Here is a 27,693-nt window from a genome sequence, read left to right on the forward strand (position 1 = left end):
AACCAACCCTAGGGTTTAGTTATAAATAGAGCCAATGTATTATCACACGATTCATGAATAAAATTATCAATACTTGGCTCAATTGCTTTTGCCTCAAGAAACAACTCCCAAGCTGTCGACGGAATCTCCCGCGATCAGCTGCAACCTTTTTGACGTCCAAGTCACGACCCGCATTGGGCGCTCGACATTAGTCGTCATCCCGTTTCTTGATTTCGCTTGGAATTCGACGTTGAGGAAGCGAATCCATAACAGAAAGTGCAACTCTTCCACTCGACCAGGTGGAATCACATCATCAATTGAAGTAATTATGCAAGATTGGGATGGCAAAATCACCATCTTTCACAGGTGTTCTTCTTCCATTCTGATTTTGATGAACAACTTCATCATCTTCGCACCCTTCGGCTTCTCTGTCTTCATCTTCGTCTTTCAATTTCGTCGTATTACGACAACCCAACAACATACGCTCCAACATCCGTCTTTGAACATCATAAACTGCATTTGCCTCAACCAAACAATCTCCCTTGTAAGCTTCTCTAAGAAACACAATTTGACTCTTGCCTTTAGTAGCCACGTAAAAAATCCCGGGATGCTTCAAAAGGAGCTCGCGCATGTTAACCATAATCCCGAGATCCTTTCTAAAATGCGCCAATCTCTCCACGTCCATCATCTTCTCCTTGGTCAAGGTCAGGAGCTCGTGGATGATTCCGACGCGCTTCTCGTACCTCTCGACTCCTCCGCACATGCGAACACGAACACGGACACTTTCCGTCCTTTCGTAAGGCTTCAGGTAGGAAAGGCGTTGCCAGTTCTTCAGCTTCTCCTTAAACCCCGCAACTATCTTAAACCCTGTTGGGAAGCTAATGGGGAATGCGTATTTCGTCTCGAATTCGCTCAGCCATTTCTCCCTGTATTCTCTCTCCCTCCATTTCTCCACCTCTGCTGTGAAGCTTACCGCCCCTTCAATCAACTCTACGACTTCTAAATCTATCATTCTGAATACCTCGCTCCGCTTTCTAATAACTTAATCCCTAAAATTTCGGGTAACCCCTGTTGGTTTCTGGGGATTACAAGAGATAACAAAACCAGGCGTAATACAACCCAAAAGAAGAAATACAGAAGATGAAACTGAACTACAAAGAAAATTACAGAATTCGAAACGGTAACCGTGAACTAAGTTTAGCCGAGTCGAGGAGGCCTCTTCCTGCAAGACGAGATACGCCCCGGTAGTGCTCTTCGGTTTGGCGTGTCGTCCCCAAAGGTAAAACGGCTGCGTCTCTATTGATGCAGCACCGCAATCAGTAGAGCTCCGGCGAACGGGATGGAGGAGAGAGCAGAGCTTCGACAGAAAGACAATGCAGAGAGAGGGAGAGAGCTTATGATGCAGAATGCTTGTATATGTGTCTCCTAATGCAGTGGTATGGAGTGTGCCACCCGTGTGTGGAGCGTGTGGATTTCTCACGTGGCAGTCGTGACTGTGCCTCGCTTGACGACGTGTCAAGCCACTTGAATTGCTGACTCGGCGGTGGTCTAAAAAGAATAGTTTGGGCCAAGCACCAAGCCCAAAGACCACCCAAAGACCAATTGCCAAGATCCAAGTCCAAGTCCAAGTCCAAGATCGAGATCGAGATCGAGATCGGGCTCGGGCTCGGGATCGGGCCCGAGGCCCGCGGCCCGCGACCGCGACCACGACCACGACCACGGGCTCGGGCGGGCGGCGGCGCGCGCGTGTGGGCTCTTTCACCCATCTTGGTCCACTATAATTATTAAGTAACATAAAGTCATTTAATTTATACACATTAAAAGATGTGTTAATCCTCCAATATGGGATAATTAACACTGGTTAATTATTCCCTAAGCTCCAACTCCAAGCTTTAATTAAAAGCTAATTATGCCCAACTTTAATCCACTATTTCTCACTCACCGGAAATCAGATTTGAGAAAGTGAATATACTACATTTATCTACTTAAAATGTAGATCGACGATATGTCATTTAATTTCACAAAATTAAATGTCTCGTCACATTTATTATTTGGTCAAAATCCATTGACCGGGCATATTTTAATCCATGATTTTTTACAATCCCCCACATGAGTGGAAATAGCCGAATGCATATGCATGCAGACACAAGCTCAACCCTCACGAGGTATATAAGCATAAGGATAGGTAGTCGTTGGCTTTGAACCCTCCATAGTCGACACCATCGGATACACAAGCGGCTTAGTAGCGCGATGCTTTGAACTAATCCCCCACGGCGTGCACCGAGACAATGGTGTTAACGCTTAAACACCTCATCCTCATCCGTTCTCACGTTTTGTGTCCATTGCGGTCTTGGACACCACTTTGGATTCATAAGTGCGTTTTATGAAGCGACCACACTTCGCACTTATATAGGTGACTCTTACTCAAGTACCTTGCCATACTTGGTCTTTTTGAGAACTCCATCTCTTTGAGATTCTTAAGAACCATTAGAAGTCATAGACTTGGCCTTTACCACTAGGCAAGTTCTCCAACACTCTATTGCTCTCTAGGGAATAGATATAGTTGAGTATTTCTCTTGAACTCTCATAGCTTAGTTGTCCCTTTGAACCAAGTTCTTGGGATCTCCAGTCATCATGGTTGGGTTACCACTATAATAGTTCTTTAGTTTGTGGATTTCAAACCCATTCCCTCTAGCAACTTGTTCATTTGATCACGGTTTAACCCTTTGGTTAGCGGAACCGCTAGATTATCTATTGACTTCACATAGTCAATTGTAATCACCCATGTTGTGATCAGATGTCTCACGGTGTTATGTCGTCGACGTATATGTCGAGACTTACCATTATAGAAGCCATTGTTTGCCCTTCCAATAGCCGCTTGGCTATCGCAGTGGATCAACACTGGTGGCACTGGCTTAGACCAACATGGAATATCTTCAAGGAAGTTCTTAAGCCACTCAGCTTCCTCACCCGCTTTATCTAAGGCAATGAACTCTGATTCCATTGTTGATCGGGCTATACATGTCTGTTTTGTGGATTTCCACGATACAACACCACCCCCAATAGTAAAGACGTATCCACTTGTTGAAAGTGAGTCTCTATTATCGGATATCCAATTGGCATCACAGTACCCTTCAAGTACCGGGGGGTATCTCGAGAAGTGTAGCCCAAGATTTTGAGTATGTTTTAAATATCTCAAAACCCTCACAAGAGCTCTCCAATGCTCTTTGCTTGGATTGCTCGTGTAACGACTCAACTTGTTCACGGCACAAGCAATGTCGGGTCGAGTACAATTAGTTAAATACATAATGCATCCCATGACCCGTGCATACTCTTCTTGTGCAACGGGCTCGCCTTTGTTTTTGCTCAAGTGAACGTCGAGTTCAATTGGAGTCTTAACCGGCGCGCCATCATAGGCTTTGAATTTATTCAATATCTTCTCAACATAATGTGATTGTGTTAAGATGATTCCATCATTCGTCCTTAAAATCTTCATTCCAAGAATTACATCGGCTAGACCCATGTCTTTCATGTCAAAATTTCTCTTTAACATGGTCTTTGTATCGTTAATTACTTGAGTGTTGCTACCCGAGATTAACATATCATCAACATAGACACACTATAACATGACCGTTATTAGTACTCTTGATGTAGACACATTTGTCGCACTCGTTGATTTTAAACCCGTTTGATAACATCACATTATCAAACTTCAAGTGCCATTGCAATGACGCTTGTTTCAATCCATATAGGGACTTTACGAGCTTGCATACCTTTTTCTCTTGTCCAGGTACTACAAACCCTTCGGGTTGTTCCATATAGATTTCATCTTCTAGTTCACCATTTAGAAACGCGGTCTTTACATCCATTTGATGAATCTCAAGATTGTGCAATGCAGCAATAGCGAGAAGCACTCGTATAGATGTAATCCTTGTTACAGGTGAATAGGTATCGAAGAAGTCATGTCCTTCCTTTTGTTTAAAACCCTTTACTACTAGTCGGGCTTTAAATTTATCCACTGTTCCATCGGCCTTAAATTTCCTTTTAAGTACCCATTTGCAACCTAGAGGTTTCGCACCTTCAGGTAGATCTACCAACACCCAAGTGTGGTTTAGTAAAATTGAATCAATTTCGCTTTGAACAGCTTCTCTCCAATGCAGCCCGTCTGGGCCAGCAAAGACTACTTTTATCGATGTTGGTTCTTCATCCAACATGAAAGCAATGTAGTCAGGACCAAAAGTTTTTGGTGTTCTGACTCTATTACCACGTCTTAGTACTGTATCTTTTGGATCGGGCCTTGCACGCTTGCGCGATTCAGGTTCTGCATCCGCTGATTTAGAACTAGTGGCTTCTTCTTCCACTGGTTTAGAACTAGTGGCTTCTTCAATTCTTGTCTCAGAATTGGTTGAGACTTTTTCCTTGTCTTTGCAAGGAAATGTATTTTCGAGAAATACAGCATTCCTCGACTCAATTGTTGTTCCTACTGTGATAGTCGATATTTCAGACTTGTGAACAACAAATCGATATGCACTACTGTTAAGTGCATATCCAATGAAGATGCAATCAACCGTCTTAGGTCCGATTGTAACTTCTTTGGGCGGAGGAACCATCACCTTTGCCAAACACCCCCCACACTTTGAGGTATTTGTAGGATGGCTTCCTTCTCTTCCACAACTCTTAAGGAGTAACATCTTTTCCTTTGAGAGGGATCTTATTCAAGATATAGTTGGCTGTCAAAACAGCTTCCCCCCACATGTTATGTGGTAATCCTAAAGTCAGAAGCAGTGCATTCATCATCTCTTTTAGAGTTCGATTTTTGCGTTCTGCAACACCATTAGATTGTGGTGAATATGGAGCAGTTGTTTGATGAATTATACCACTTGCGTTGCATAACTCCTCAAACAGGGCTACATATTCGCCTCCTCTATCGCTTCGAATCATTTTGATTTTACAACCAAGTTGATTCTCAACCTCGTTCTTATAATTTTTGAACGCTTCTATTGCTTTATCTTTACTTCTTAAAAGATAAATGTAGCAATATCTTGTGCAATCATCTATGAAAGTAATAAAGTACTTTTTACCACCTCTAGTTTGCACCATCTTCAAATCACATACGTCCGTGTGAATAAATTCAAGGGGTTTTGTGCTTCGTTCAACCGAGTGAAACGACAACTTAGTCATTTTTGCTTCAAGACAAATTTCACATTTATCTTGGATATCCAATTCATTAGCCTTTAGTAAACCTAAATTTACTAATCTTTTAATGGCTTTTGAATTTACATGTCCCAATCTACAATGCCACAAATTTGAAGACTCGGTCAAATAAGAGGAAGTAGATGCTTTATTATTATTAGCCAATGGCTTTGGAACACGCAGTGTTGCTACACTAAGCTTGAAAAGTCCGTCGGTTACATAACCTTTTCCGAGGGACTTCCCACACTTATACAATGCAAACCTATCGGATTCAAATACAAGTTTAAAACCCTTATTCACTAGTATTGATCCTGAAACTAGGTTCTTCCGGATGTCCGGAACGTGCAGCGCATCCTTCAAGGTGATTGAGACGCCAGACGTCATCTTGAGGATTACATCACCAACTCCGAGGATTTCAGACGAGGCTTGATTCCCCATGTTTATCTTTCTCCCTTCAACGTTGTTGTAGGTGGAGAACATACTTCTATCTGCGCAAACATGTGCAGTAGCGCCGGTATCAATATACCAGCCACCCTTGTTGTTGTTAACAAGGTTGACCTCTTCAGTGACCACAGCAATGAGGTCGTTTTCATCCCAGTCCTTGAGCTCCTTCTCAACGACGTGGGCAGCCAGCTTCTTCTTCTTGCTGCGGCAGTCTTTTGCAAAGTGGCCTTGTTTGCCATATTTGTAGCAGTCGCCTTCAAACTTCTTTGAAGGCTGCTTTCCCTTCCCTTTGTCACTTGGATGGTTTGAGCAATGGCGTTTGTTGGAGGGACCGCCCCGCTCCAACAGATTGGCTTTGGCTCCAAGTGGGGTGAAGCCCTTAGCCTTTTGATCACTTTTGCGCACATCAGCCTCAATGCGCAACTTCACGATCAAGTCTTCAAGGGTCATCTGCTTTCGCTTGTGCTTGAGATAACTCTTGAAATCCTTCCAACTGGGAGGGAGCTTGTCAATGATCGTGCACCCTAGGAATTTGTCGGGCAAGGTCATCCCTTCAGCCACGAAGGAGTGGATGATCATTTGGAGCTCTTGGACTTGCTCCATGATGGGTCGAGAGTCGATCATCTTGTAGTCCATAAACTTGGACGCTACAACCTGTTCAGTCCCTGCTGCATTATCTATGCTATATTTCTTTTCTAGGCTTTCTCACATTTGTTTAGATGTGGTTACATTGGAGTATACATTGTACAAACTATCATCTAAAGCACTTAGAATGGAATTTTTACAAAGGTAATCTCCTTTCCTCCAAGCTTCATAATCTGCCATGACTTCGAGCCTAGTCTCTTGGTCGCTTGGTGCGGGCGGCTCGTTTTCAGTGAGAAAGTTGGCGACGCCCAATGTTGTCAAGTAGAACAACATCTTTTGATACCACCTCTTGAAGTCTGATCCTCCAAACTTGGGTGGTTTCTCGGCAGGTGGCATCATTCTTGGTGCCAAAGGTGCCGCAGTTGATCCTTGGAAGGAACCAATTCCGTTGCCCCCGAAGGAGCCAACAACATGGTTGGGCATAGGGCCCCCACCATTCATGTTAGGCATAGAGCCCGCCATGAACGTACTATCCCCGAAGGGACTAGCACTCGCATGAGACCCGAAGGCCCCAGCATTCGTGTGAGGCCCGAAGGCCCCAACACTCGATCCATTAAAGGATCCGAAGGAACCACTAAAAGTGGAACCAACCGATCCACTCGAGGTGGATCCACCAGTGAGCCCAAGGGTGTTAACGAACTCCCAAGGGGTTGTTGATGAAGAGGGATAGCGCCCGGGAGTGGGCATCATCGTCGGAATTGACGACGTATTGACCGGTCCAGTGGTCGCCATAGTGGAAGGAATGGCGGCGGTGGTGGCGGCAGCAGTGGTGTTAGATTCCGTCGACATCTCCAGCAAAAGTGTTTTAAGTTTCGAAATTATTAAGTTCAGTTTAAAAGGTCCAAATCACTTCAAAGGCAAGTTATCTCGTCTTGCGATTGTTGGTTTCTGGGATTACAAGAGATAACAAAACCGGGCGTAATACAACCCAAAAGAAGAAATACAGAAGATGAAACTGAACTACAAAGAAAATTACAGAATTCGAAACGGTAACCGTGAACTAAGTTTAGCCGAGTCGAGGAGGCCTCTTCCCGCAAGACGAGATACGCCCCGGTAGTGCTCTTCGGTTTGGCGTGTCGTCCCCAAAGGTAAAACGGCTGCGTCTCTATTGATGCAGCACCGCAATCAGTAGAGCTCCGGCGAACGGGATGGAGGAGAGAGCAGAGCTTCGACAGAAAGACAATGCAGAGAGAGGGAGAGAGCTTATGATGCAGAATGCTTGTATATGTGTCTCCTAATGCAGTGGTATGGCTAGCCTATTTATAGGCCAAGCCACCATGCAGGGTCAACCAGCCATTGAAGGCTCATCATGGCAATTCGTAACCGACGTCGGTTACAGGTAGGGATGTCAATCGGGCCGGCCCACCGGGTTTCGGGCCAACCCTACTCGGGTTGCGGGTCAATCGGGTGCGGGCTAATCGGGTTGAGATTTTTTCGGGTTATAAAAGTTCAACCCTAACCCTAAACGCTCGGGTTTCAGGCTGGCCCAGCGGGTTAATCGGGTTGCTACCGATAAAATTAACATGCGATCAATCCAATAAATAATGACGAAAATTAGTTATATTTATAAAATATAAATATTTAGTTATGATAAATTTGAGATTTATACTTAAACTCAAACACAAACATGATCAAATACTAATATTTGAGATTTGTGTAAAATAAAACATAAATTTAAATATTTTAAAGCATGTTTTAAAACATATTTATAATTTAAATATTTATTAATGAATTAGAAGTTTCTAATTTATTTATTTATTTATTATATTAATAAAAATTTAATATATAATTTATATGTTTAATATAAAATTGAATGTTATTTTTTTAGTTATCTATATTATAAAAATAATCAATGAAATTGTCCAATTCAGAGTCAAACAAATAGAACAATAGAAATTTTATCGGGTTTTCGGGCCAGCCCATCGGGTTTTCGGGTCTGACCCTAACGAGTTGCGGGTTAATCGGGTGCGGGCTAATCGGGTTGTAATTTTATCGGGCTAGAAATTTTCAACCCTAACCCTATAAATTTGGCGGGTTATTCGGGTCAGCCCACGGGTTGCGGGCTGCATTGACATCCCTAGTTACAGGTGTGTGGCTGGAGTGTGCCACCCGTGTGTGGAGCGTGTGGATTTCTCACTTGGCAGCCGTGACTGTGCCTCGCTTGACGACGTGTCAAGCCACTTGGATTGCTGACTCGACGGTGGTCTAAAAAGAATAGTTTGGGCCAAGCACCAAGCCCAAAGACCACCCAAAGACCAATTGCCAAGATCCAAGATCGAGATCGGGCTCGGGCTCGGGCCCGCGACCACGAGCACGGGCTCGGGCGGGCGGCGGCGCGCGCGTGTGCGAGCGTGTGGGCTTTTTCACCCATCTTGGTCCACTATAATTATTAAGTAACATAAAGTCACTTAATTTATACACATTAAAAGATGTGTTAATCCTCCAATGTGGGATAATTAACACTAGTTAATTATTCCCTAAGCTCCAACTCCAAGATTTAATTAAAAGCTAATTATGCCCAACTTTAATCCACTATTTCTCACCCACCGGAAATCGGATTTGAGAAAGTGAATATACTACATTTATCTACGTAAAATGTAGATCGACGATATGTCATTTAATTTCACAAAATTAAATGTCTCGTCACATTTATTATTTGGTCAAAATCCATTGACCGGGCATATTTTAATCCATGATTTTTTACAACCCCAATTCCCGTCTCATCAATCTGATCGCGTGTATGTGAACTCTCCCATTTCCGGACATGGCTAAGATCTTTCTGATCTTAATCACATTCTCATCCTCCATGTTGATCAAGATCTCATTCTCCTGCTTCAACAATTCAACGAATTTCGAAGTGAATGTGCAGCAGGCGTTTCTCCTCACTGGGTGCGTGAACACCTTGAAAACGTGAGGGTATTTGCGGAGGATCTCGCCGGCGGTGAGGGTTTCGACCCCAGCATGCAAAGCCCAGCGGGAGAGGAGGTTGACAGAGATGTAGGGGCCGCGTTTCTTGGCGGCGACTAAGTCATAGAGACCGAGGACGAGGAGGAGGCGAGGCAGTCGAGCTTTGAGTCGAGGGTTCGGGTTTCAAGACGAGTCTGGGCAGCGTTTGCGGGCTTCTTGAAACGGATTTGTATCGAGGCGATAAACGGCCCACCTGGGAATAAAGAGTGAAATGCGAGGGCGATTTTGTTTAGGAATCTCATACCTGTTAGAAAGAAAGAATAACGGATCAATTAGTCTTATCTTTTCTATTTTGGAGAGATGTGAAAAAAAAGAACTAAAATGTGTGTTCTTATCATGCTTTATTTATTTATCTTACCTACCAAATTGCACCTAATTAGATTGATTATCTTCGATATCTATGTAACACTCTTAGTCGATCAGTAAACCAACCCAATAAGTGCCAAAACATCCAAGTCAAAAACTTGGCAAGAATAATGCATTAACTTTGAAAAAATCGTTCCAATCAACTCCCAAGTTGAAAATCAACAAAACTAGTGGCAAATGAGACTTATTGATGTCTATTGCATGGATAAATTTGAAGCTTAAAATTCCTAGTCGTTTAGGATTTATAAGCGTTTTGCCCAAATCAGCCAGAAAGGGGGTAGATTGTATTGAAAAATTACTATAAATTCATTTTGAAGCTGAATTTTGGTGAGAAGAATGCCATTTATCTGGTGTCACAAAGCATATCAAATGTTCTCACAACAACATGTAAATTAGCTCAATTTAACCAAGACAAAATCCCCAAATTCTAGCTCAATTTCTTCCCCAACAAAATTCCAATCTGTTGATTATTCTCTAACCTATACAATATTCTACCAATAAACATTCATCATAAAGACTTGAAATACTAATCAGTAGGGAAAAGAATTAAAAAGGAGAGAGAGAGATAGAGATACAATGAATGCGTGCTCCTTTAATCATGAACTGCCGGATACTGGCTATCTTGATTTCTCGCCCTTGGTTGTCGCCTCTGTCACCAAAAAGAAGAAATGGACAAATCAGAATTAAAGGAGTTGTTGGAAATCTGTTATCTTGATTTCTCTGTTTTTGTGGGTGTTGACGAGGAAGAAACAAGGAATAATTTTACTTTAAATAAAGCCACGCGGCCACATTATGGACAACCATAAATTAATTAAATTTGAAAAAAAATTAATTTTTTTTCAAATTTTTGGTTTAATACTACTTGATTTTACTTTTATATCATCTTCATTATATGTTGCTCAACATGTTAGTGTTGCTCTTTCGTAGTTTTTGCTCAACTTATTACTACTGTCATTTCTTGATTGTTGCTCAACGTATACAGTAATTCGTGATATTAATGTGTTTTACGTAATGGAATTCAAAGATAAGTATCAACTCACAAGTCTATTCACACACATATAAGTTTATATCGGTAATTCTAATTTTTTTTATACATGTAAATGGACTAAATTAACTCTTCATGGCCGGCCACATTATGGCCATTTAGCATCACTCTTTTACTTTCTCTATCATCTTTTGTTTATTTAAAGTTTCAAAATTTACTGCTTTTACCTAGGAAAATGCAAATATAATTAAAACTTTATCAAAAATAAATTATCTAACATAAATTCGAAATAATTAATACTTGGAACTAAAATTATATCGTTATTAATACCCAATTGTTTGCAAATTCATAAATTAATTTATGAAATTTTTTTAAAGAGATCAAATCTCTTGAATTTCTATAATTAAAAAAAAAATACTACTCATTCAAGTAACATGATCAAACTTTTCTAATTAATTTCAAGGTTTTTTAGAGGCACTTATGTACATTGCATATGTATAATTCAGTGAAATAATATTTGTCTTGGATTAAAAATGCATTGTTTATCAATAAAACAATTTTTTTTATAAGAATGAAGTATTTATAGTATGATTATATAAACATGAGACATTTACCTCAATCACTAATAACGAATGGTCTTTAATTATTGCAACAATAATATTTTGTTAATAATAAGTATCATGCTTAAATAAGAAAATACTCCCCCACCCCATAAAATATATGCATTTGAAATGTCACGGAAATTAATGCACAATTTATAAAGTAAGAGAATATAGGAGAATCAGTATTTAATGATTTGTATTGATGTGTCATAATGGTATAAATTGTAAATAAATTGATGTATATGAATATTGAGTTAGAGACAACTTTTATAAAAGAAAAATGTCCATATTTTTATGGGACGACTAATTGGGAAGTGCACGTATGAGCGACTAATAATCCCAAGCGCTGATTTCCTAAGTTTTAGATTTTTTTTTCTTCCAAAACGGCAATACTTTATAGTTTAAAGTATTCGCGGAACATGTTTGAGTTTTTTAATCTTTAATCAAAAAGAAGAGATTTTAGGGAAAAGTTTGAAATTGAGACATTAGGGTGTCCACAATAAGGCGAACACCCCAATAGCCCCGCCTCAGTTTTTGTTCACAGCCCCAGTTTTTTTGTCCATAGCCTCAAAATTTTGTTTCCGCCACTATAGTGGACACTTCCAATAGCCCCCAAATTTTATAATCAATTTTCATTTTAAAATGTTTTTAGTTTCAATCAAGTATAATTAAAATTATCGCAATGTAAATAATTAGAAAACGAGGTAATTGGGGCTGAATATTCATTGTATTGCAAAAGGGTAAAATTATACAACGAAAATTAAAAATAAAATACAACTAAAAATTCACACGGCGCCGCCACCTCCCCTACGTGCCCACACTTCTTCAATCAAATCGGCCTGGAGTGTGGTATGTGATGTCGTCCTGCGCATATCAGCGAAACGTTGGATCAAATATTCATTGCTTCGTGGTATGCCCATCTGGATCGGCGCGGAGGCAACACCGTGACTTGTACTTGCGCCCTCTTCCGGTGCCCAGCGCTCTGCCGCAAATCCTTAATATTCTATTATCATATTATGCAATATGATACATGCTAACATAATATTCGCGACATCATCTTCGTGCCAAACTCGTGCCGCACACCGTATAATGGCCCACAACGATTGGAGTACATCAAAAGCCCGCTCAACATCCTTCCTAGCACCCTCTTGTTTGCGCGCAAAATATTGTTTCTTCGGTTCAAACACGTAAGCACTGATTGGACTTCAAAATCGCTGGCAGAATGGGCTCGAACAGAGGCTGCTGCACTTTGGCCTTTTTTCACATTTTTCTATCTTTTTCTATCATTTATCAACAAACACGTAAAAAAATACCAAATGTATAACATATGCAATTTAAGAACATAATTTGCATGATTGACATTTAAAACAAGTCAAATCTAGTCTTTAAAAACATGCAAAATATGTGTTTGTCAATGATACCATCTGTTCTAAAGTTGTCATTCAAATTTCAATGACGACAGTTTCCTTTGGTTGTGTCGTAGCGATAACCATTAATAAAAGTCAATGTCAACCGCTTTCTCATGTTGGATTGTTTTTTAGAAAATCTATGTTCAATCATGTAGTGCAGCTTTAATGTTGTTTACAATGAAATGTTTCAAAACTTATAAATTTTTTGTTATTATTTGCTTCTAAATTTGTTTCTACTTAAGAAAATATATGTTTTTGTTCCCTAGAACTTATGAACTATTTGTTTATTAAAAATCTAAGTTGTGTGAGTAATTTTTGTTTTTTCTCACAAATTACAAATGTACTAAATTTTGTTTCGAATAGAAAATTTGTTTAGATTACGACTGAAGTATCATTTTTTTTATAAAGTCTTTATAATGATAATTTATTTTAATTGTTTACAATTTGTATTATTTCGCTTATGGTGGACGGAGGGAGTACTATGTTATCGTGATCAAATTTATATTTTTTTACTTTTTTGTTACGTGCTTAAAATAGTACTGCCTGTATGCTTAAATTCTTGAAACATTTATATATATATATATATATATATATATATATATATAGGGGAGCGTTATTCTCCTTTTCACATCTTAGATCCTTTTTTCCTTCTTAATATTATGCATTAGATCTAAGGCATCAACGGATCAGATTGATTCTATAAAACTGGTTCCGTGTTGCATTATAGAAGGTGGTTGTATGCATTACAGGGTTATTATTGATATTTGACGGAAAAGTAACTGCCACATTTTGGTATCTGCGAATAATGCACCACATGGTCACGAGTAATGCATATAATTGACTATATAATGCACAATATGTGAACTGCAATGCATACGAATAAGATGTACCATGTTATGATGTTTGGACACACGTTTCTTGTTTCCTCTAAGGGTTTAATAAGCTTAGGGGCTAGGGTATAGTACGTAGACACGTATGTAATCTTCACATGGTAACGAGTAATAGATATAATTGACTATATAATGCACAATTTGTGAACTGCAATGCATACGAACAAGATGTGTTGTGTTATGATGTTTGACACACGTTTCTTGTTTCCCCTAAGGGTTTAATAAGCTTAGGGGCTAGGGTATAGTACGTACGCATTAATAACAAATTATAAAACGATACGAATAATTCACCAAATTGTCACGAGTAATGGATGTTATTAACTATATAATGCACAATATGTGAACTGCAATGCATACGAATAAGATGTACCATGTTATGATGTTTGACACACGTTTCTTGTTTCCCCTAAGGGTTTAATAAGCTTAGGGGCTAGGGTATAGTACGTAGACATTACTAACAAATTGTTGTTATTGGAATATACGTATGTGCATTATTTGGTTTAGGTAGTGCATTATGTAGCTGTTAATTGTCATTATCTCAGTATATTATGCATTATTAGAGGTATTGTGTATATGGGTTAATCAACAGATTGAAGATTACATACGTGTATTTAGTAATGTCTACGTACTATACCCTAGCCCCTAAGCTTATTAAACCCTTAGGGGAAACAAGAAACGTGTGTCAAACATCATAACATGGTACATCTTATTCGTATGCATTGCAGTTCACATATTGTGCATTATATAGTTAATAACATCCATTACTCGTGATAATTTGGTAAATTATTCGTATCGTTTTATAATTTGTTATTAATGCGTACGTACTATACCCTAGCCCCTAAGCTTATTAAACCCTTAGGGGAAACCAGAAACGTGTGTCAAACATCATAACACAGCACATCTTGTTCGTATGCATTGCAGTTCACAAATTGTGCATTATATAGTCAAATATATCCATTACTCGTTACCATGTGAAGATTACATACATGTCTACGTACTATACCCTAGCCCCTAAGCTTATTAAACCCTTAGGGGAAACAAGAAACGTGTGTCAAACATTATAACACAGCACATCTTGTTCGTATGCATTGCAGTTCACATATTGTGCATTATATAGGCAATTATATGCATTACTCGTGACCATGTGGTGCATTATTCGTAGCGGTTTCCAGCCATTATTAGATTACTATTGTACCCTCATAATGCACAAAATAGGACAAATAACGCAACACGGGATTAATTACCCAATGTTGATCTTGACCGTCCATTTCTCTAATCTAATGGCTGATATTAAGAAGGAAAAAGGAGGAAATATAGGAAAAGGAAATGAATACATCCCTATATATATATATATATATATATATAGTTGTGATCAATGTCGAACCAATTTTAAAGACCGAACTAGAGATCAAATCTGAGCCATTAGATCTAGTTTTTTTGATGAGATGTGCTGCTGTGTAAATTTTTCGGTCTTCATTACAAGCCCATTTTACTTCATTGTATAGATTTATTACTTCATTCCGTACGTAATACCTTGAAACTACAACATATTTTTACTTTCTTCCAGTGGGTTTTGAAATGATTCAACATATGTTTCATTTGAATTCATTATCCTGAGTTTTTACTTTATTTACATTAAAAAATGCAATTTATTCAAGTGCGTTTATTACTTCATTCATAAACGTTATTACTTCATTGGATAAGGTTTTTACTTCATTCCAGTAGGACTTCACATACTTCATTCCAATAATTTATTGCATCATTCCATGTGTTTATTACATCATATCAGCGTTGTGGCGGTGGTGATAGATATTGTAGAGAGAAAGAACGACACGCGACGGCGAAACCGCATTTACGTACTGTAATGAAGTAATAATCCTACTGGAATGAAGTAAAAACCTACTGGAATGAATTTAAATCTTTGTAACATGTTTGTATGACTTATTTACCTTCGGATGAATTAAAATAGGCTCGTGATGAAGGTGAAAATAAATTATAAATTTGTGTCTCTCATCCATAAAAAACTAGATCAAAAAACCCGAATTTGGTATGGTTCGGTGGTTCGGTCTTTAAGAGTGGATTTGTGAATAATGGGACTCCATATATATATATATATATATATATATATATATATATATATATATAGGGTCATGCTAATGTCCTTTTGTATCATTAGATTTAAGTTCCAATTCGATTAGGGTCATTGGATTAAGGAGATGAACGACCAGGATTTGAGTAGTAATTAAGCACCCCGAAGTTCATTATTTAGACTATTTCGTTCATTACGGGGGTGAATTAGTAATTATATAGTATGAAATTTTGGAGAACACGAGGGGTCGCGAATTTAGCGGGATACACCCGCTGATTACAATCTGCCGCCTCATTCTTCACAAACCGCATTTACTCCACTAATCTCTCCACTATCCATCTCAAAATCCATCGGACTTGCAAAACCCTAGCCGCCGTGGACTTTTTTGGCGACGATTACACCGGTTTTTCAGTGGATTTGTATTCTCGTGGTCGGTTCCGAACATTACTCCGCCGCGTTCTAAGTAGAGGTAGGGTTTTTCCGATTGGTATTCAACTGCTTCGGCATTTTCGAGTTTCAATAACCCTTTCTCCAATAATCTATAGGAACACAACACCCACACCACAATTAACCCGATTACCACCATTCGACCGGATTTGATATTACAATCTAAATCCCTGTTGTTTGGTTGTATTCAGACGCAAATCTTATAATGCCGAAAAGAGGACGGCCAAGCAATTCGCAGCAAACCCAGCAAGATGGTGAGCTTTTGTGTTTCGCGTTCAACTGTAATTGCCTTGGATGTTTGGATTGTAAAATCAGTCAATGTTGGCTTGTTCCAGCATTACTCGATATTAAATCTACATTATTTGACAAAATAATTACATTATTTTAGCATGTGAATGCAGTTTGGGCATATGTGATTTCAATTGGCAGATAACGAAAGCATGTTTGTATATTCATTTATTCACATGGTCTATGCATTGTTTTAGTATGTGGGTGCATTTTGTTTCCTATATGAGTACATTGTTAATGTTGTTGCTGTGGTCTTAGATTGTGATTAATTAAATTGAAAGTGTGTTTGTTCATTGCAAGATAGGATCTCTTCATTATTTGTAAAATATGCCTACATTATTTGAATATGTGAGTGCATTATTGTGGTTGGTTAGGTGGTTACATGTATATACATATCATGTATGTCGCAGCATGCTTTTGTTATGACTGCATTATTCACCTATATGAGTGCATTATTTGCTGATGTGTTTGAATTATTTGAAAATGTGATTGCTTTATGTTGGTGCCTGTTTTAAATCTGTTTTTGCATTACTTGTTATAATAGCTTCATTATTTTATTATGTCAATGCATTATTTGGATGGTTAATTGGTACATGTATATATATATCTTGTATGCTGCAGCATGCTTGTGTTGTAAGTGAATTATTACACTATGTGATTGCATTATTTGATGATGTGATTGAATTATGTGAAAATGTGATTGCATTTTGTTGGTTCCTGTCGTAAATCTGTTTTTGCATTACTTGTTATAATAGCTTCATTATTTGTTTATGTGAATGCATTATTTGGATGGTTAATAGGTACATGTATATATATCTTGTATGCTACAGGATGTTTGTGTTGTGAGTGAATTATTACATTATGTGATTGCATTATTTGCTGATGGGAATCCATTATTTGAAAATGTAATTGCATTATGTTGTATCCGTTGTAAATGTGTTTTTTCATTACTTGTTATAATATCTTCATTATTTGATAATGTCATTGCATTAATTGGATGGTTAAGTGGTTACATGTATTCATATCTTGTATGCTACAGCATGCTTGTGTTGTGACTAAATTATTCCAATAGGTGATTGCATTATTTGCTGATGTGAATGCATTATGTGATAATTTGATTGCATTATGTTGGATTCTGTTTTTAAATTGTTATTCAATGTATTGCACGGTTAATGATGCAAGTTGGTGATGCTCGACAGGGACAAAGCTGGTGAGGCGCAACATAGAAGATGCAGTGGATGATCTTCTGCCGGTTGGAATAGCCAGGAAATTCCGCGAACGAATTACGGAAGCTTCAACCAGCTCTGCCCAAAATAAATGCGAAGACAAGAAGAACAAAGGCCGGAGGGAGGACTACTTGTACTGTCGTCGAACACCTACAGAGTTCTTGTCCTGCCTGAAGAATTTTACTCCGCCGCAAAAGGAATCTGTTGCCGAACTAGGATTTCAATCTATCCTGTGCTTCGATGCCAGGGAGATTCCTGGCCAACTGGCCTATTGGGTGTTAAGCGCCTTCAATCTAGCGCGATGCCAGATTGGATTGTCAGGAGGTTGAACCTTAGATCTGGATGAGGAAGACGTCCATTTGACGTTAGGATTTCCTCGTGGCCGAACACCTATCTCACGGCCTATGGAACATCAAAGCAACTTCACCTTCAACGACTTGGTTGCTGCCCGGTGTGGGAAGGGGCGTTTTAAAATGACCCCGAAAGACATTCCCCATCTGATGATGCAGGAGGTTAATGGAGGCGACTTCTTCAAGAAGCTCTTCATGTTCTTGTTGGAAAATGCGTTGATAGAGACCCCGGCTGACGGCCATTGCAAACCGAAGATTCTTAATTTCGTAGACGATGTGGACGATATAAAGAACCTAAACTGGTGTGGTTACGTCCTGTCTGTGCTTGAGGCGACTTTCCCTACCTGGGCAAACCGTCAGAGTGTGAACTTTAGCGGTCCAATCTATTTTTTGGTGGTATGTGAATAATATACACATTAAATGCCCCTTTTTTTGCATTATGCTTCAGGATAAATACATTATTTAGATGCACACATTGCATTAAGCATTAATTGGCCATGTCCTGCATTATATAGCCATTTTCATGCATTTTATGGACATTTAAATGCATTATGCATTCTGCATTAAACAGTAAAGTCCATTCATTATGCTTGATAAGAATTACATTACTAAGGTGAGGTTATTGAATTATACGTATTAGCCATTCATTATGCTTTATGAATTTAATTGCAATGTCCATTCATTATGCTTTACAGTGAGTACATTACTAAGGTAAACTTATTGCATTATTCCTTAAATGGCCATTTCATGCATTATATAGACATTTTCATGCATTACATGGCCATTTAAATCTCTAAATGCATTATGAATTTAATTGCAATGTCCATTCATTATGCTTTACAGTGAGTACATTACTAAGGTAATCTTATTGCATTATTCCTTAAATGGCCATTTCATGCATTATATAGACATTTTCATGCATTACATGGCCATTTAAATCTCTAAATGCATTCTGCATTAAATTGTACGGTCCATTCATTATGCTTTACAGTGAGTACATTACTAAGGTAATCTTATTGCATTATTCCTTAAATGGCCATTTCATGCATTATATAGACATTTTCATGCATTACATGGCCATTTAAATCTCTAAATGCATTCTGCATTAAATTGTACTGTCCATTCATTATGCTTTACAGTGAGTACATTACTAAGGTAATCTTATTGCATTATTCCTTAAATGGCCATGTCATAATCAGGGGGCATATGTCGATCGTGTCATTTATTGCCGGAGAAGGGTGATCCGTTCTTGGCCAACGATCAATGGTTGGACAACAGAGGCTTTGAAGCAACGGGCTGAAGTGGAACATGGCCAATACGATCTGGTAAGTGTGTTTTCTTTTGAGCATTATTCGGCTCAAACTGTGCATTATTTGGCATAATGTTAGCATCACGGTATCATTATTGGTTCATTATCTATTGAATCAAGCGATTTCAGTCTGATGCATTTTTATGAAAATAATTCGTTGTTCTGCAGATTTTTTTCCCGATATGGGGTGCTGCGTTGAAATATGTCATATGTTTTGATTTGCCAGACGGGAAAATGAATATCATTGAACACAGTTTGGCAGAACCGCACGCTTCCTTTGAAGCCAAGTACGGCAAGACACCATCTCTTTTGGTAAGTAATAAGCTTACTACAATGGGCTGCCTTATTGTAGAAATAATTCCTAGTATAAAAAAGAACTTAACATTTCGTGTTGTGTTCCAGAAAAAGTTCTTTGCTGATGCACTAACGAGGTGCAAAGTCCCTAAGATGGCATCCCAGGTCCGACAGTGCAGAACAAACTTGGTAGCCATGCCTTGGAGGAACAATAACGTCATTGATGAGGGAGGGATCTATGTGATGCGGCACATGGAAACCTACTTTGGAGAAAGGGAAAAGGACTGGGAATGTGGCCTCAGTGCGAGTGGAACTAAAAGCGTGGAGATGTTCCGCATCAAGTATGCAAGAACCCTCCTGACCTGTATGTACAACACAAGAGGTGGTGAAAACCAAAAGAAGGCGACGCGTCTTTGGAAAGAGAAGCCAAAAAAATTCAGCTTTGAGAATTGGGTGGCCCTATACGGTCTTGATTGAGTGATGTGTGGTATGCATTATAGAACTGTTGGTGGGAGAAGCAATGGAATCGTTTAACCAAACTTTAGAATTTTATCCTTAACAAGCATTTTGTAAAGTACAGTTCTTCGAATGTCTATTAGTATGGATTTTTGGACACAAAGGGATGTGCCATTGTTTTGTGTTTTTATATCTTGAACAATACATTATGCTTCAGGATAAATACATTATTTAGATGCCCACATTGCGTTAATCATTAAATGGCCATGGCCTGCATTACATAGCCATTTTCATGCATTACATGGACAATTAAATGCATTATGCATTCTGCATTAAATATTAAAGTCCATTCATTATGCTAGATAAAAATTACATTACTAAGGTGAGCTTATTGAATTATACGTATTAGCCATTCATTATGCATTATGAATTTAACTGCAATTCTATGCATTATGTGGCCATTTTCATGCATTATATAGCCATTTACATGCTTTATTACATTGTGTGCATTATTTGGTTTGATATTTACATTAAAGGTACTTTTTAATGCATTATGTTTTTCTATGTCCTCGGTGCTGAATATAAGTACGCATCATATGCATTATTAGGTTATTTTAGTTCATCATGTGTTAAAAATTACATCATTATATTGTGGGCATTATGTGGCTTGAAATCTACATTAGAGGGACTTTTAAATGCATAATGCATTTTTCATACTGGGCCTTCTGTCCTCGGTGCTGAATATAAGTACATATCATATGCATTATTATGCTATTTTAGTTCATCATGTGTTCGAAATTACAGCATTATTTGGTACGTTAAGTACATGTGTCGGCACTGGGGCCCAGATGAAATTGCAGATTGCTAATGGGCAGAATGTCTGTCAATAAAATTGTAATTCCTGAGTTTAGTTAATTCTGACGCAACTCAGACATGTTACAAACACGAAACATTATACATGTTACGCTATAGATGCATTATATGATATATACTACACATTATAAAACATCAACCAGTGCATTACATAATCAAAATTATACATTACAAGTATAATTTTTTATAACTACTCATTCAATGTTAAACCTACGTAAATGTTTTGAATCGCATATTATACCACAAACCTGGGCCCAGAAATCGGGAACCCTACGGGAATGATTGAAAGCCAATGTCACATGAAATAACAACACCTACAAGCTTGAATAAACCGTAGCAACAACAAAACATCTAAACGCCTAAAATGATTCAATAAACCAATACCCAAACACACAAACATGAAACGTGAATTCGATGATTAATTCACCTATTGGGTCGTGCGGCTGAATTAACAATTACAATTGTAAGGATCTGCAATATTACACCAAACAGTAAACGGATGGCACCATTTCGCATATTAAACCACTGATAATCAACCAACTCACACTGATAATCGACATATCTTTTCCAGATACTAACAATTGACAGAATTATTTCAGTACACTTCTCCAAAAATTGCAATATTACCTTCTTCCATTGACACTCGAAATACCGGGGAGGAACCGTAATCGTGAGATTTAGATTCTACACTCGAAATATTCGTCGATTATCAGTGTGAATTCGGCTAAAGAAGGGATTGTGGAGAACGCATTAAACTAAATCTGAACAAGATTTGCTGAGGAAAATCAATAAGCGTTGAGGGAGTAATTCACGCCACATTCCATAACTAACTACAAAACACAATTTCTTTTTTACCCTTCACACGTAAAAAGGGCATGCAATCAGATTATTAGAATAACTTATGTTGTCCATTGGATCGGCTAAAATGAAGGGTGGAGATTAAAAAGGAGATTGGATTTAATAGGTGAAAAGGATTTGAGCACATCCCTATATATATATATATATATATATATATATATGATCATATGATAACCCCTAAATATCGTAATAACCCTATAACCAAATCTGGACCACACATATTTCTAATCATGCGGTTGAGATTCAAACTTAGATTTACTTCATAAAAAAAGCGCGGGGGTAAAACTGTCATTTCCCTCATTTAATTTCTGAATTTCGCCAAATATCACGTAAAATGATAAAATGATATGTTTATTGCATAGAATGATAGTTTTGAGATTCAAACTTAGATTTACTTCATAAAAAAAAGCGCGGGAGTAAAACTGTCATTTCCCTCATTTAATTTCTGAATTTCGCCAAATATCACGTAAAATGATAAAATGATAAAATGATAGGTTTATTGCATAGAATGATAGTTTTGCCGGATAGAATGATACTCTGAGTTGATAAAATGATACTTTTGACTGACTGATAAAATGATAAATTGATACTCCCTTCGTCCCATTAAATATGCAACATTTGCATTTCGACACGAGATTTTATGTAGTGTTGTTTTGTGAGTTAATGAAGAGAGAGAAAAGTAAGAGGGAAGAAAAAGTAGAGAGAGTATTGTTTCTATTTTTAGAAACGTTTTATTTTTAATGGGACAGACCAAAAAGGAAAACGTTTCATTTCTAATGGGACAGAGGGAGTATATGTTAGGTTTATTGCATAGAATGATAGTTTTGCCGGATAGAATGATACTCTGAGTTGATAAAATGATACTTTAGACTGACTGATAAAATGATAAAATGATATATGTTAGGTTTATTGCATAGAATGATAGTTTTGTCGGATAGAATGATACTCTGAGTTGATAAAATGATACTTTTGCCTGACTGATAAAATGAGCGAAATTCAGAAATTAAATGTGTGAAATTTGGATACGTAAATTTTATCATGAGCGAAATGACATATTTACCCCACGCCTTTTTTTATGAAGTAAATCTAAGCTTGAATCTAGACCACGTGATTTTAAAAATGTATGGTCCAGATTTAGTTATAGGGTTATTACGGAAATTGGGGTTATCATTATATATATATATATATATATATATATAGGTTAGTGATCAAGATATAACTAATATTAAGTGTATAACTAGAGAACAAATCTCAGCCACACATCTTAATGGAACAAATATTATTTATTTTAATAATATAAAATAGGCCAAGGGTATTTTTGGAAATTATAATAGTAATACATGTCATGATCTGATCCCCAATTTCTCCGGAGCTAAGAGATTCGCGCCTGCGGTTCAAATTAGGTCCGTGATTCCGGTGTGTGCGGCTCCACCGGTCAGGCTCAGATCCGACCAGTCGTTGCCACTGAAATAAGAAGTTCCGGCTCTGCCGCCACTGCCATTGTTGAAACAAGAAGTTCCTACTCCGCCATTGAAACAAGCAGCTCCAGCTCCACCGCCGCCATCGTCGGAGTTAGTATTAGCTTCATCTTTGAGTAATCTAGAGTTGTGAAAGGATAGAAAAAATACTAGTATGATGAATTTTCAAATCAAGTCTTGTAAGTTGAAGTGATTAAAACTTTAATCCCCCTCCTCTTTTTCGGGTTAATCAAGTAGATCGAGTGCTATTATAGAAAACTTGGGAATTATCCATTTTTTGCAATCATGAAAAATACATAAAAATGCGGCATCCGATTAGAAATGCTATGGCCATACCCATATCCAATTGATTAGAAATGCGAAATAATCACCAAATAATATTATTTATTTTAATAATATAATATTAAGTATTTGGACCGTATTTTGGTATTTAGGGAGGTATGATGATAGAAAAGCCAAAAGGCCGTTTGTTTGGGATTTTTGTGAACAAAATTAGTTTCCTTTTATAGGCTCTCTTCGCATACAACAAACAAGGGCTCTTACTTCACTGTTGTTTATAAAACACATCACTCTTAGCATGATTTTACTTCACTCTTGTTTACAAAACACATCACTCTTAGCATGATTTTACTTCACTCTTAGCATGATTTTACTTCACTCTTGTTTACAAAACACTTCACTCTTGTTTACAAACCACATCACTCTTATTGTGATTTTACTTCACTCTTATTTACAAAACACATCACTCTTATTCTGATTTTACTTCACTCTTGTTTACAAAACACATCACTCTTATTCTGATTTTACTTCACTCTTGTTTACAAAACACATCACTCTTATTCTGATTTTACTTCACTCTTGTTTACAAAACACATCAGTCTTATTGTGATTTTACTTCACTCTTGTTTACAAAACACATCACTCTTATTGTGATTTTACTTCACTCTTGTTTACAAAACACATCACTCTTATTCTGATTTTACTTCACTCTTATTTACAAAACACATCACTTTTATTCTGATTTTACTTCACTCTTGTTTACAAAACACATCACTCTTATTCTGATTTTACTTCACTCTTGTTTACAAAACACATCACTCTTATTCTGATTTTACTTCACTCTTATTTACAAAACACATCACTCTTATTCTGATTTTACTTCACTCTTGTTTACAAAACACATCACTCTTAACATGATTTTACTTCACTCTTGTTTACAAAACACATCACTCTTAGCATGATTTTACTTCACTCTTGTATACAAAACACATCACTCTTAGCATGATTTTACTTCACTCTTTTTTACAAAACACATCACTTTTAGCATGATTTTACTTCACTCTTGTTTACAAAACACATCACTCTTAACATGATTTTACTTCACTCTTGCTTACAAAATACATCACTTTTAGCATCAGTCAAGATGTTGATTTGCCTTCTCATCTTTGTCAGTTCAATTAATTCTTACATTACATATTTGGTGGCAAAAACCGTATCAGATGACAACTACAAGTGATATGTTTTTATAGTAAACTTAAATGAAACAATGAAAACAAACCCATAGCTCGAAAAAACAACAACAGACTAAAACTACATAACACTTGAACATTTTCTATAATGAGAACTTCTCAAAATAACTTTGAAATATAAATTCGAATCCACTAACAGCAAATATGTTAGTACTAACAGAATCCAACAACAACAATGATTATTGGTTGATGTGTCATTCGCTCGCTTTATCCACTCATAGAGAGGATACTGATTCATTCCGCAATGTTAGTAGAAATATGGTTGACTCAAAAATCAAAATCTTCCATTTCGTGATTCTCGTCGCCTTCTTCAATCCGTCGCTATTGTCGGCTGCAGCAGAATCAGTCGGATATGGCTACCGTCTCCGATCAGTAAAGGCTGATTCGTCGCAAAAATCTATCGACGCACTTCTTCAGCTTATCAATCCCTCCACCGTTTATGGCGCTGATATTCCAGAACAGAGAATAGGAGAAGAATAAGACGTAACCTAATTTTGGCTATGCAATGACCATTATACCCCCACCTTGTTATTGTGGAGTAAATTTGTGATTGAGAGAACTAATTTCTCCTTAAATTAGAAAATTACATGTATTAATACTAGCCCTTGATTTTCTTGATCTTGTGGCTATGATTTGTTCTCTAGTTATAGGTTTAAGGGGCTCTTGCCCTAGATCACTACTCTATATATATATATATATATATATATATATATATATATATATATATAGGTGTATTAGGGTCCTACTGCCTCTTTAGTGTTAAGCATCAAACAAATCTGAGTCATTGGATTCTTAGATTGGATGGTTGAGATAAGCTACATTATTATACTAAGATGCTACATTATTAACCGAACTATATTATTAGACTAAAATTGTACTCCTATATTATTACCCAAATGGCAGAGGGAGGAGTACATTTTAGTGAAAGAGGGAGTAAAGCGATAACAAATTAACAATCAGTCAATCACAGTACTTGTTCGGTAGAGCCAACTAATTTGCAAATTTAGGGCAACTAGCATCCTAGATTCCCAGGTTTATAAATGATGATAGGACAAAGATCCATACCAAAAATTAGGTGTATAAAGCTGTCACATTAATGTTTATATTCCAAAAGTAACATACAATATACGACGTCTAAATCTAAATAATTATGTTTGTAATAATATTTTATTTATGTAATAAACACGATGGATAAGTCCAAAATAAGGTAGCCCCCATCCCATCCAATTAAAATTGTGAGGGGTCAAAACCGCAAATATGAGCTGCTAGAGGAATCAACCAACACACCATTTTCTAGAGTGATGGTCCCTTCTGCACAATGGCTTCATACAACTCTACACCCATTGCCTACATTTGATCTTAAACTCATTATGCAATTTTAGTTGATTCATGTAGGATTGCTATAGCCCTAATCATAAAGTACACTAAAATTTATAAGAACACAACATTTTTGTAACCAATAGATACATATATAGTACTTGATCCTTCTCAAGATGTGTCATGATAAATTTTCTTTTTAAATTGTCTCACTAATGATATCATATTTTCACTTAGGAAAAAATTTACTATCACATTAATATAAGAATTATATTTTCTCTCTAACTAACACATAAAACAAAATATTCTAAAATCTCGTGTCATCCACAAGTGTGACATCTTTTTTGGGACGGAGGAAGTATATATGATATATAATGTGCCATATTGTGCGTTGGCCATCACATTTTTTAATGCAAGTTCTCACCAGGGACGGAGATACAGTGGGCCAAGCCGCCGCTCCAGCGGGGGCTTGGCCGGTCCCGGTCGCAGAACTTTCACCATGGCTGTCACTGCTTTTGTTTCAGTTGCGGCGAGTTTTAATTTTATACAGACAGAAGAAGGGGGGAAGGAGAGAAAGAGTGAAAGCCAAAAAAAGGGAAAAGGAGAGGGTTAAACTTAAAAAACAATTACGCATTTTACTTTACAGCGGTCAAGTGGGTCCACTTCCGTTTTGTGTGTACGTATATTTCTTTAATAAATTAAAACAATGATATAATCGAAGATGCACTCTTTTTTGTTGAATAATAGTATTAATATTAAACACTAATATTGTGTATATATTTAACATATTAATTTGCATGTTTCCATAATACTTATTTATTTATCTCGAATTCAGTATAATAAACTGTGAATTTTTATTTTTTTTTCTCGATCATCACATACATGTACAAAATGTTTTTTTTGGTATTTAAGTGTACAAAGCTATGTTTTTATTAGAATAAGCATCTTTCTTTATTTATTTTCTTTTTTTTATCTTTTTTCAAATAAAAACTATCGTTTTGAACGCCAAGGATGGGAAATATTTATTAAACGCATTATTTTGATACTAATTTGAAATTAAATGCATATGATTTTTAACAGTAATTTGATTATCATATCCAAGGATGGAAAATATATTTTACTTTGTTCATCAAATGAAATACTATCTTTAGTAAAATTTAATTCATTTTGTTGTTTTTTTATCTATGCTCAATTAGGTAGTTTACTAATTGGCTCGGAAAATGAATTATTAATATTATTAATAATTTTTATTTTTCAGCACCGGCTTACCTAAATTTCTAGTTCCGTCCATGGTTCTCACTAAAATTTTGTTTTTTGCATGCCCAAGAACCCCAGTCTTGCTTCCTTTCATAGACGAACACATTGTTTCAAAAGTTTGGCGAGATGATATTGATCTCGCTCTCATCTATGGAATCTTATGGTCAATCTATTTAGCAATAAAGTTATATTTCAAAAGATGAAACTGAGATGGAATGTCAAGAAATAACTCCTTCTAGGAGCATGGATTAAAGGATTCAACCGAGAATTTTATTATATGTCGGGATAAATAGGTGAGAATTTGGTTGAAGTGAGAAGATGGCCAGGAGGGATAAAATGACTTAACTAGTATGATGACTTTGAATTCATGTGTATGCTCATCTTTCACTATGTCTGTGCAACGTGCGAGTCTTACCTTTTGATTGGTTTGTTGGCGTGATTT

General features: G+C 37.1%; 2 protein-coding genes and 1 pseudogene across 2 annotated transcripts; 2 read left to right on the plus strand and 1 right to left on the minus strand.

Annotated features, from left to right (window-relative positions):
• Positions 1-292: 292 nt before the first annotated feature.
• On the minus strand, positions 293-10,305 carry LOC121785330 (annotated as a pseudogene).
• A 5,598-nt stretch (positions 10,306-15,903) lies between these two features.
• On the plus strand, positions 15,904-17,859 carry LOC121785331. The gene is made up of 3 exons (XM_042183714.1): positions 15,904-16,038; positions 16,208-16,270; positions 17,504-17,859. Exons 2-3 carry the CDS (start codon positions 16,222-16,224, stop codon positions 17,857-17,859), a joined length of 405 nt encoding a protein of 134 aa, XP_042039648.1. The 5' UTR covers positions 15,904-16,038; positions 16,208-16,221.
• A 75-nt stretch (positions 17,860-17,934) lies between these two features.
• Positions 17,935-20,139, plus strand: LOC121784058. Its single transcript, XM_042182241.1, has 4 exons — positions 17,935-18,276; positions 19,080-19,205; positions 19,358-19,501; positions 19,592-20,139. The coding sequence occupies exons 1-4, from the start codon at positions 17,935-17,937 to the stop codon at positions 19,958-19,960; spliced, it is 981 nt and encodes a 326-aa protein (XP_042038175.1). The 3' UTR covers positions 19,961-20,139.
• The last annotated feature ends 7,554 nt before the right edge of the window (positions 20,140-27,693 follow it).

This window comes from Salvia splendens, chromosome 21 (genome assembly GCF_004379255.2).
Source record: "Salvia splendens isolate huo1 chromosome 21, SspV2, whole genome shotgun sequence".
NCBI lineage: Eukaryota > Viridiplantae > Streptophyta > Magnoliopsida > Lamiales > Lamiaceae > Salvia > Salvia splendens.